The 12,636-nt window shown below is 40.1% G+C and overlaps 1 protein-coding gene across 1 annotated transcript in view; it reads left to right on the top strand.

The window, feature by feature from the left end:
• LOC119882657 (alpha-2-macroglobulin-like) overlaps window positions 1-12,636 on the top strand; it is a 33,570-nt gene that overhangs the window by 17,009 nt on the left and 3,925 nt on the right. Inside the window, exons 26-30 of the mRNA XM_038692812.1 lie at window positions 1,543-1,699; window positions 2,905-2,979; window positions 6,882-7,044; window positions 7,141-7,328; window positions 7,407-7,619. Coding sequence (XP_038548740.1) covers window positions 1,543-1,699; window positions 2,905-2,979; window positions 6,882-7,044; window positions 7,141-7,328; window positions 7,407-7,619 — 796 coding nt within the window. The remainder of the gene's footprint in view (window positions 1-1,542; window positions 1,700-2,904; window positions 2,980-6,881; window positions 7,045-7,140; window positions 7,329-7,406; window positions 7,620-12,636) is intronic.

Here is a 12,636-nt window from a genome sequence, read left to right on the forward strand (position 1 = left end):
AATACAAAACACCATTAATAAACTGATGAATTTTGTTTTGCAAATGCAAACATACCTTTGGAACAAATACACAACGTATTTTGAACACATCATGCTTCAGGAAGCAAATATGTAAAAGAAAAAGAAAGTTTGTTTGTTAGCTCCATGCTGAGCATAATCCTGCAAACATTCGCATCTTATGGAAAATGTGACTTCTGCACAGTTGCACCACCGGAAGCATTAAGTGTTTAGAACAGGGGCGTTTTCAAGCTCTTAAAACATTGGGGGCTTAGCCCAGCACAGAAATCTTCTAGTCTATAAAGCAACAGTAAATTATATATATAGCCTACATTTATTATGAATTTTACACTTAATTTTCTGCATTCTGGTGAATTTCTTTGCACCAATTTATTGAGGAAATGTCTCAGGTGAGAATTCAAAATAAGAAGAATATTGTGTAATATAATGCAGTAAGGCTGTCAGTATGTTTCTCCTGTAGATCCACTTTTCTCATTTAATTTAATCCCAGCTGAGTCTACATACATGCAGGCATGCCTGAAGTAGCCTAAAGTCTTTTCAAATGTGCACATGGCACCTTTTCACCTCAATGATAAATTAGCTTAATGAATCTGAATTCAGTTAAGAATTATTTATTGATGAAATCTTCTGGGGGTCCTCCCACTTAATTTCCTGAATTCTGGAGACATTTTCTGCACCAATTTATAGTGGAAATGTCTTCATTTTTATAAAGGGAAGGGCAAAATTTAGGTGGCAGGTGACAATTCAGAATATAAAAATATAACAGAATGTAAAGCAGTAATCAGTAGCTTATTATTGTTTTAGCATATATCTATATATCGGTTATTTTCACGCATTTAGCGAATTATTACTTTTTTATTTTATTTATATATATATATATATATATTTAGTTTTTTAACACAAGAAACAGCTGAACAGAGGGGGAGGGAGTGGGTGCTGTAAGAGATGTGACTGGGCCAGCCCAATGTCAGTATTGGCCTGATACTTTATGGGCCGATCATTGGCCCATTTTTTAAAAACAGTTACCCTATATAAATAAAGAATTTGACTTGTAGCCTACTCAATGAGACGAGCGCGCTGCTCTTCGTCAGAGGAAGAAAACCGAAACTGAAAACACGTGATCGGACAGCAATATCACCATGATTTCACTCAAATGTTCACTTCAGCACTTGATAAACTGATAAAGTGCAGCTCACATCCGCTTTAGAGGGAATGAAGCATCCTGGAGCAGAGAGACAGTCAAACAGAGCAAAGTGTCTCTGAGCAGGACACAGAGCGTTACGTTACGTGAACTTTAAACAAAATGTAGCCTCTGCTCTTTGAAGACCTGCGAGACAGGCATGAAGATTTTTGCATATGGAAAACATTTTTGTTGCTGTTGTTGAGTTACATTCAGGGCTACAGTCAAAACATGGCGACGCCGATGGAGAATATTGTGACTATTGTGAAACATTACACAGATCAAGTGCTTCCTCTTCACTTCATTGTATCAGTTATTGTTTGACCTTGTGTTAATATCCTCAGGCTGACTGCTTTTGTGCTGAGATCTTTTGCCAAAGCACAGTCTTTCATCTACATTGACCCAACAAAGATTGAAGAGTCTAAGTCTTGGCTGGATGGTAAACAACGAGAAAATGGCTGTTTCCAGCAGATGGGAAAACTCTTCAACAACAGAATGAAGGTCAGTCTCTAGAGTATGAAAATAGTCAAGATTATAACTTAAAGTAAAGAATGTCTGACATGGTGTTTTTCATAGCAGCATCACCACCCCTTTCTTCATCGCTCAGTCATAACTAATGCCTGCCCAGCCTGGGGCCTGTTTCACGAAAAGAAACATGCAGGCAGTGATTTGCTAAATGAAACACTTCCCCCTCATGCAGAGCCGGCGTCAGATTGAGCTCAGCAGGGGGGCATTTATTTTCAATGGGTGTGCACTAGTGAATGGGATATCCTTTTGTTAGGCTAGTTATTATTGTTACGGCAGTTTCTGTAAGTGAATTGCCTGTAGTGATGCAACCAACTACTCCTAAACCGACTCTATTACAAACAAAGTTAACAGCACACATGTAGTTTAACTGCTATCTCACTGACAGGAGAGACGCTTTTTATTTCTAGTTTGCTCTACCATAAGCGTTTACACTACCACTACTAAAAAAGCACCATGTAACATTATCAAAACAATATCAAACACATAGGCTACACAGAGATGATTGTACAATCTCCATTATCAAAAATAAATAAAGCAGCTGTTTCTCCATGGCGGGAGGGACATTTCAGGACAGTGGACAGCACACAACAGAAAAAAATGAACTAGCTGCCTGCCAAGAATTGCATGCACCTCGCAGGTGGTAACGCTAATTCATGCTGAGAAAAGAGGTGGATCCAAATCTCGGCAGGTAGCCTACAACATCTGCTCTGCCGAATTATGCATCCACCTCTTTAGGTCCTTTTCAGACACTTTTCTGTGCTCATTGATCAAACACTGCTTGCTTTGTTTTGATATGTGCACTGCCACCAGGAATCTCCCACTAACTCAAAATGCACATACTAACGTACGTTGGGAAGGGGGAAGCAGGGGGGTTCCCTCACAGAGCCACACTGTGAATTTTATGTTAGCTTTAATATGTTTTCAACTAATAAACTGTTTGTAAATGTATATTTTTATTATTCCACACTGAAATGTGAATATTATCACTCGCCATAATTGTGACTCATGCATGAGCGTGCGAGAGCTCTGTAGGGCAAACAAATCTTTTGTGAAACAGGACACAGCCAACATTTGCAATCTGCATGTAAAGCTGTGCTGAAAATCACTTTTGAGAATCTGGCGCCTGTGTGTTGGAGCTACAGTGATGGTAACGTCTGCATGATGCTTCCTCTCTACAGGGTGGTGTGTCTGATGAAGTGACTCTCAGTGCTTACATCACTGCTGCCTACTTGGAGATGAATACGTCCGTAAATGTGAGTAGACTGATTGCAATCCAAAAATCTCATGCTGTAAACAGGAAATAATGTCTTTACAAGACACAAACCAAACCAAATTTTCTAGCATTTTTTAATGTCTTTCCAGTTTACATGTTCTTAAATGTTAGGTTTTCTTTTATTGTTTTTGTTTTACATACTATCTCAATACGTACTGGCTGTAGATGATGGAGCAAAATTTCAAAAATATACTGAAGCATTATATTTAGATTATATTTAGATTAGTGTGTATGTAGGCGATGGCACAATTAATGACACATTCCTTGGGTATGAGAGACCTGGATTCTATTCCTACTGTGACACATCCACCAATGTGTCCCTGAGAAAGACCTCTAGTAGCTTCAGAGGCGTGTGACCTCTGGTATATCTAGAAATGTATGACATTATTATTTATATGACAGACTTCTATTTTTGTTCCTTAAAAATAATACCCCTTAATGTCAGAGGTATCTGTGACAGCACCAAAAGAAAATAAATGTTTATGTTCAGTGGACGAAAAAATACTGAGAGACACACCCGATAGACTGTGATGTGAAGTTTTGCAAAGAACAATGGGGTGATCAATGTTATTTCTGTCATTCCTCTCAACAATCAGCAGGTGTCGCCATTCTCCTTAACAAGTTTAAAGGAGACATAGTTCAATCTTTGATGTCAGAGGAGGGTCAATGGATAATTTTATTTTCAAATTAGACAATACCTTTTATATATTGTTTGCAATTTATGTAGCTACAACAATACAAGTCAAGCAAAAACAATGTTTATAAAAGTTTGCACATTTTATCATTGGAGGAGATTTTAATGATGCTCCAAATGATTTTGTTGATAGAATACCTGTAAGATTAATTCCACATTCAAGATTCAGAAGTACTGCATTTATCTGTGAACAGCTGTCAATCGTAGATGTTTGGCGTTTTATAAACCTGGACATTAAGGAGTTCACCTGGAGTAATGCCAATAGATCCTTACAATCTAGAATTGATTTATGGCTTATATCTCCTCTTGTTATGCTCCACTTTCGGACCATAAATTATTTTCAATCCATTTAGCAGGAACAAAACAAAAAAATAGTAATTTACATGGCTATTGGAAACTAAATAATACATTATTAAACGATGATGGATTTTGTGATGATAAAAAACTGCAAAAACATATTTGGTATCAATGAGATGAATCGCATACAAAAATGGGAATATTTCAAGTTCAAAATCAGAGTAATAGCAATATGACGAAGTAAAGAAATAAAAAATAATTGAATAGCCAAAGAAATCAGTATTGTGGATGAATTAAATTCTTTATTGATAAAAGATAAACTTTCAGAAAATGAAGAAATAAGAATGAAAAAATTTAAGGAGGAAATAGAAAATGTATACTGAAATGACTAAAGGGGCCTGAGCAAAATGGTTGGAACAAGGGGAGAGAAACTCTAGTTATTTCTTTGCTTTAGAGAAGCGAAACTGCAAAAGAAATAATGTAAATACCCTTAAATTAATGATAACATCACCTCTAATCCTTTGGACATCAAGTCAAATACTCAAGTCACTGATTGTGATAGATTTATTGAGTCAACTATATCTGAACAATTTAAACTGGTATGTGAACAACCTATTACAAAATTTCAGAGGCTGCTTGCTCAATGAAAAAAGGGAAATCGGCAGGTAATGATGGGCTTTCAGTCGAATTTTATTTACATTTTTGGGACATTATTGAAAGTCCTCTATTTGAATTATTCAAAGAATAACTATGAAGTATGAAAAAAGTATGAAGCAAGGCTTAATATGACTTCTCCCCAAACCTGATAAAGATTATTTACTGATAGAAAAGTGGAGACCTATAACTCTCTTAAACGTTGATTATAAAATTTTGTGGTTAAAAAAGGTCTTCATGAGATCATAGATGAAACACAAACCTTGCTTTTATGTCTAAACATCACATAAGTTCAAATATAAGACTTGTTCTCGACTTGCTGGACTATTCTGATTATTACTATATTTCTTGTTTTCTATAAAGCATTTGATACTGTGGACCAGTACTTCCTATTCACTCCAAACATTTGATTTTGGACCAAACTTTATATCTACTGTTTTATAAAAATATCGACCGTTGTGTTATATTTTACCTAAATACCACAAAAAGATTTCCTGTACTTAGTTAATTACTAAGTACAGGAAAGGAAAGTTACTTAGTCAGTTCGCCAGGGCTGTCCTATTTCACCTTTTTTGTTCCTACTGGTGGTTGAATTACTCTCATTACATATTCGACATAATCCCAGTATTAACGGTGTGTCTATTTTTGGTAAGGAAATTAGATAGACGCAGTTAGTTGATGATAGAGCTCTTTTTTTAAAGGACAAACATCAGACTGAATATGCTATATTCCTAATTGACCAATTTTGTTGCTGCTTCCGGATTAACTCTTAACAAATCTAAATGTGATGAAATTTTATGTTTGTGTCAGACTGATGAAGCAATTGTTTAATATATCTGTCAAGAAACGTGTAAAATATCTCGCTATTCATATCTGCAAGGACTACATGGAACGTCAACAACTTAACTTCTTTCCTAAATTGAAGAAGACTAAAACAATACTGAACTTGTGGTTTCACTGGGTAGAATTCTCCTGACTAAAGCAGAAAGGATTTCAAGATTTGTTTACCCTGCTCTCTCCCTCAACGTCCATGATTCAAAATGCAAAGACAGAAATAACGTACTCACAAACTTTGTATGGAAGTCTAAAAAAGCAGTGCTCTCTGGATCTAAAGATGAAGGTGGCTTTGAACTTCTGGACTTCTGGGACTAGAATTACACCTTCAAGGTGAAATGGTTAAAAGAATGTTTAAAAGCACCACACTCATTATGGTACTTTATCCCACATAACATTTTCAAAAAAGTTGGAGGTCTCCAATTCTTGTGTAAGTGTAACTATAATATCACAAAGTTGCCGTTAAAACTGTCCCGATTTTATCAACAAACTCTTTTGGCCTGGAAGCTGTGTTATTCTCCTAACTTCTCTCCACACAGGTCTAACGGGATCGATAGAAATATCTTCTTAAGGGATTTATTTGATTGTAACGGTCAATTAATTAACTATGAATCCTTTCTTAGAGAGAAAGCATTCTCATTAACATTCAAAGAATATAGTCTTTAAATCTATACCTAATGATTTATTGGAACTAATAAAAAGCTATAAAAACAACAACATGAGGTGCCTAGTTTCAGTACAAGTACTCATTATATAAATAATATTGATATTTTGAGCAGTAAATAAACAAACACATTAGAAAAAGCTTTTTAAATTTAAAGAAAACAACAGAGTTTCAATAGTGTGATAACTGAACCCGGTTATCATGGTAATTAAAATGTGTACAATAATAATAACCGTTGTGAATTTTACCATGGTTTATCGTTAAACCGGTAATCGTTTCATCCCTATTAACAACCATAGAACAGACAGAACAGAAAAATAGAAAGCAACACATTCAGCATCAAAAGCAAAGCATGATAAATAATAACCAGTCCATACTGAAGCTCATGTCCTGTTGGTTGGCATTATTGGCCATTTAACAAAGACAATTGTTGGAAGCTGTTGCAGTGGTTTAATTTGGTCTATGTTGTTTTCCTACCTCTTTATACTCAGGTTACAGGTACTGGTAAATAATTTCTGGTCTCTTTGTCTCCTCACTTTGTAAAGCTCACATTGCACTGTTGTTTAGAATTATTGCCTCGAAGTCCCTTGTCTAATGTTTCCCTGAAATTAAGAATTAGATTAAAGAGCAGTCAATGTCTATATTGTAAAATAGAATAAACTTGCTTGTTTAGTTCAATCAAATCAGTTGAGTCCTGACATCATTTATTATAATGTGTTCTTCTTTGAATCTGTTATAGGATCCTGTGGTGAACAAGAGCCTGTCTTGTCTCAGGGAGTCCATCAGTGACCTCAGCAACACCTACACTACAGCTCTGCTGGCGTACGTCTTCACCCTGGCAGGAGAAACGGAGACCCGTGCTCACCTTCTGAAGCACCTGGACACTGTTGCATCAAACCAAGGTGAGTCATCCTCCTGAAGGAAATCCTTCTGGCTTCATTCCTGTGAATGTGGCTCACCCTGTGCCTGTTTGTCTGTTTGTGGATGGCTGTTTTTAGGAGGTTTCCTCTACTGGTCTCAGACAGCGACAGAAACGTCAGCCTCTCTGTCTGTGGAGATCAGCTCCTATGTGCTGCTGGCCAGACTCAGCGGCTCTCCCACTGCTGAAGACCTGGGCGCCGCCACCAGCATCGTCAGATGGCTGACGGGCCAGCAGAACTATTATGGAGGCTTCTCCTCCACACAGGTACAGCCCAGACAGCTGGAGTCACTGTTTCAATTTGTATCCAAGCCCATAAAGTAACTGTTGTGTTGTGTGTCGTAGGACACGGTGGTGGCTCTCCAGGCTCTGGCTCTCTACGCCACTGCAGTGTTCAGTCCAGAGGGTTCCAGCACAGTGACAGTCCAGTCTCCCAGTGGCCAGCTGACATTTGATGTGAATCAGAACAACAAACTGCTCTACCAGGAGAAGCTGCTGCAGCAAGTGACAGGAAAGTTCAGCCTGGAGGTGAAGGGCTCTGCATGTGCTTCAGTGCAGGTCAGTGGTCACTGTCACTGCAGCACTTCCTGTTTCTCTGACATACACCACCACAAACACAACACTGCTAACATAACCATGTCCTAATGTTGGCATCCCAGGAGCAATACAAAAGCTTTAGAAGCACCATACATCCAGTTTAAAGGGTAGCATGATTTGTTTATTCAGAGGCAGTTTCTTGCTCTAAAGAAAGGGTACTTCACTAACTAAGACCATGCCAATTAAGGTATAATAATAATAATAATAATAATGATATACTGAACAAAATTATAAATGCAACACTTTTGTTTTTGGCCCCATTCATCATGAGATGAACTCAAAGATGACTCAAAGACTATCTCAATGTACTCAAAAGGTCTATATTTCTCTCAAATATTGTTCACAAATCTGTTAATCTGTGTTAATGAGCACTTCTCCTTTGCCGAGATAATCCATCCACCTCACAGGTGTGGCATATCAAGATGCTGATCAGACAGCATGGGTATTGCACAGGTGTGCCTCAGGCTGGACACAATCAAAGACCACTCGAAAATTTGTTTAAATTGAGGCTATGGGTTTCAGGGCTGAAGGACGCCAACTTTGACCACAGATTGTAGAGTTTGTTTGCCTCACTGCTTGGTGTTTCTTTAGGCCCACAGCTGGCTCGGTCCGTTGCATTCATGGCCTCTCGGCGGGCTTGGTACGCCGTACGACCGTACCTCAGACAGTGTCTCTGCCAGAGGGTTTGCCTGGGGTCCTTCAACTTTGGCTTGTGGTTGCAGGAAACTCTTGTTGCAAACGGGGCCGTTAGTATTGGCTTGGTGTTCTGAGTTGGGTGTCCCCTCTCGGATACTAGTGGCGTAACTGGCTCGTTTGACACCAACTCCGTTTGTTGTTGGGAGAAGTGAAAGTTCATTTGAACCAAGATAAGGTTTTTAAAATAAAGTTTGTTTCTCAATCAAATGTTTCATAAATTAAATGACCTAATAACTTTAAACAAAAGATAAATTCACTGAAGGTTTGTGAGTCCTCGTGAAAATAATTAACGTTGCTGAGATGAAACAAATCAACTGGGGAAGTTTTCATCCCAGTTAAAGCTTGAAAAGTACTTGGGTCAAATTTCCTGCTAAGACAAAAACACTGGAGAATCCTTAACGATTAGAACTGTTGCCTTTAAACAACACAATTTATAATAATCATAGCAGATGACTGAACCGCCTAACTAAATGATTTCCAAGACAATATTGATGCTTAAATATTCTTAATAAGAAAAGTTAAGAAAGTAGTTTTAGCACGGCATCAGGTTAATAATAAAACACAGACAGTAATAGATAAAGAAGCACAAGGAGATGAAGTTAAGAACAATGGCATGTTATCCCTCTTTTGTCCTTTTGTGGACACTGTATTCATGAAGGGAACCTGGAAATTTACATTTATTCATTTAGCTGATGCTTTTATCCTAACTCCACAGGAGATGGTGGTTTTTATGGTTGAAAACCTTACAACCAGCACTGGAAATAAGGTTTTTGATGTGGCAGGCCTGGTTCCAACCCCAAAGCGACTTACAATTGCTATACATGTCAGAGGTCGCACACCTCTGGAGCAAATAGGGGTTAAGTGTCTTATCCGTTGCGCCATCACCACCCCTGGAAATAACTCTGATTACTTAACTTTATAGTTAATTCAATCCTTGGCCCAGGAGCCGGTAAAATGGACTCCATAGCATGTACCATATTATTCAACCTTTTTCACATTTTAACTTTTGGTACATAGATTTTCTTTAAGTCTATAAAAAGGAATGGAAATTGGTTGTCTCTTCAATATCACAAAGTGTTTTATGCATTAAGCATTTTATGACTGCGTCTGTGGTCACATAGTTCCACAGACGCATACATATGTTTGATAACAGCCTGTGTGTGTGTTGAAGAGCCAGTTTCGACTTTAATTTATTGCAGCCCTAGTTTAGGAAGAAGTTACATATCTGGACAAGCTTAAATTGTCATTTTAACAGTCCTGAGTGGAGTCAGTTTTCCTAACTCCACAGGAGATGGTGGTTTTTATGGTTGAAAACCTTACAACCAGTACTGGAAATAAGGTTTTTGATGTGGCAGGCCTGGTTCCAACCCCTCCTTTTTTGGGGTGTTTGGCTTGGAGATAGCTGTGTTCGTACATAACCCCCACTCTTTGGGTCCGCCAGGTCTTTAATAAAACGGCCTCACCTCCGCTTGCCATGAAATAATTGCTTTCACAGGTTGTTCACAACAGCAATAAGTGGGTTTTGGTGCGACCACAAATTGCTTTGTGTACCACGCAAGCACCCCAAGGAATAGCAGCGATGATTGTGGGGTACGGCTCGTAGAGGGCGGGGGAAGGGGAGATGGAGGATGGTTCCAGCGGCCACTCTGAGGTGAACTTTCTGCCACCGTAGTGGCCGCCAATTCCAGTGGAAGGTGCTGCGTCGGTGTATTGGTCGATGTCTTTGGGTTGGGTTAAGTGGTTGTCGTGAAAAGGAATAGAAATTCTGAGAAAAAAAGCGAAGATCTCATCTCAACTACAAGCGTTGAGCATGGAGTGACGATAAGTGGTAAAGAAAGGATCTGACTTCTGAGAAGATGCGGATGGCAAAATGTAAGTGTCCAACTAGGGAGAAAAGTTGTTGCTTGGTACGCTAAAGGAGCCAGTTTAGAATGTACTTAGAAATATGATGGTGTTTCTCGGGTTGGGAAGAGTTTTTCAGGTTGAGAGAGAGGATTGAAAGAAAGTGGATAAAATGGGCTGCTCTTGCGCCCAAATTTGGCGCAGACGGTTAAGTAATGTGAACCTATTCCAAGAGCCGCCAATAAGAAGAAGCTCCAGAATCAAAGTGCTGGTAATGTCGGATTAAGTTGACCAGGTGCGGTGGTTGGCAAAATGGTTGAGGTTGATGTCGTGTGAGCTGGTTGCATGGTGCACGAAAAGATCTAGACTGAGGACGAGACTATTGGTGCTTGGTGTGATGGTGCCGTGGGGAAAGAGGTATCATCTTCGGGTATATCTTGGTGGTGATGCCGGTATGGCTGGTGCGTTGAAATGGGGAAAGGGGGTCTGGTGAATTGACATATTACACAGCGGTTGTAAACTTCTTTAGCTTGGAACTGCCACCGTATAGGCTTGGGGAAGGCAAACTGGAGGTTAAGATGGATTGGGGATGAAGTCAATACCTGGAAGGCAAGCGGAAGCGAAACTCTGGATGGGGATCCAGATCCAAATCTACAAACTGGCGGTTGGAAGAGATCAGTGTTTAGAGGGATCTGCATGGTCAGAACCGTACTGGGTGGGGTTATGTGGGCAGCTGGTTCTGTGGGGGTGGTGCCACGAAAGGAACAGCTGTGGAGGAAACGGCAACTTGAAACTTTGCATCCTGAATCATTGGAGTCATGCAAACCATTCTATTGCCTTGGCTTGAGATACTTACCTGACAGAATTGTGAAACGGGGGAGTGTTGTAAGGCTGAAAGTGTGCGGAAGGGGTTGAGGGTGGAAACATGATACAACCTGTCGCTGTGAGGTGAGTGCTAAAGCTTTTTGTGTTACAGTGGTGGGCGGCAACGTGAAGTCATCAGCGTGCCGGGTGCACTTGGTGCTGAGTCAGGAATGCAGAAGTGAGGGGCCCGATGGAGAAGCGTTGGAGGTAGTTGTTTAAAGCTGGAAAATCCTAGCTGTGTCGGCGGTCCGGTGGAATAGAATTGCCTTTCCTTGAGTACATGCTTGAGTGCAAATGGTTGTGGCATGGGAAGCCAGGCGTTGGGCGTGAAAGAGCTGTCTTCTCCCTAAAGTCAGCAGTGGCGGCTACGACCTGTGTGTGTATGGTGGAGTCGGGCCGCATCTTCTGGATGGAGAATAGTAGACAATGTGGTGCTGAGGAACGTGATAACGGAGCGCGGTGGATGGGTAGCTGGCTGCGTGGAAATGGATGGTACTATGAACGCAAGGACTGATCATCATACAAATCATAGAGGGGCTTAGAACCAGCTTCTAATTCGTGTTAACTAGGCTAAGGTTGTAAGTACTTGTGAACTGAGAAACAAGGGGTTAGATAGGCTCATCAGAATCAGAAGGAGCTTCATTTCCAAGTAGTGTTTTACACATACAAGAAATTTGCTTTGGTGATAAGGTGCAACACGCAGACAGACATACAGCTGACATAAATAGATGTAGAAATATATAAATATGTAATAAACAAATGCAAGTTATATAATAACAACAGAAGAATAGCAACTGACAATAAAAAAATAAAAATAATAATAAAATAAAAATAACAATGGAACAACAACAATTTACAAATTAACAACAAATACGTGCCATGTGCCAGGTTTGTGCATGATATGACATGAAGTGATATTTACATGTGCAGAGACGATCGTATTATTTGAAAGGGGGGAGTGTCAGTGGGTGGCCTGGGACATGGTGAGAGGTTTTGGTCATGATGGAACGCAGCCTCTTGCCAGAGGGGAGAGTCTGAAACAGTTTGTGGCCGGGATAGGATAGCGTCAGCTGCAATCTTTCCTGCTCGCCTCAGAGTCCTGGAGGCGTACAGGTCCTGAAGAGAAGGAAGATTGCAGCCACCTTCACCTTCTCTGCAGAGCGCATGATACGCTGCAGCCCGCCTTTGTCCCTGGCAGTGGCAGCAGCACACCAGATGGTATTAGAGGAGGTGAGGATGAACTCAATGATGGCGGTGTAGAAGTGCACCATCATTGTCTTTGGCAGGCTGAACTTCTTTAGCTGCCGCAGGAAGTACATCCGCTGCTGGGCCTTCTTGGTGAGGGAGGTGATGTTCAGCTCCCACTTGAGGTCCTGGGAGATGATGGTCCAGGAGAGGGTTTGTGGTGGATTTAAGGTGGGACAACACAAGGCGCTCAAAAGACTTCATTACCACAGAGGTCAGGGCGACGGGTCTGTAGTCCCGTGGTCCTTGTTTTTTTGGGGACAGGGATGATGGTGGAGGCTTTCAAGCAGGCTGGCACATGGCATGACTCCAGTGAGGTGTTTGTTAAAAT

The sequence above is a fragment of the Micropterus salmoides genome, unplaced genomic scaffold, assembly GCF_014851395.1.
Source record: "Micropterus salmoides isolate LMB-PRFRI ecotype aquatic unplaced genomic scaffold, ASM1485139v1 Ms_hic_scaffold_3, whole genome shotgun sequence".
Lineage (NCBI taxonomy): Eukaryota > Metazoa > Chordata > Actinopteri > Centrarchiformes > Centrarchidae > Micropterus > Micropterus salmoides.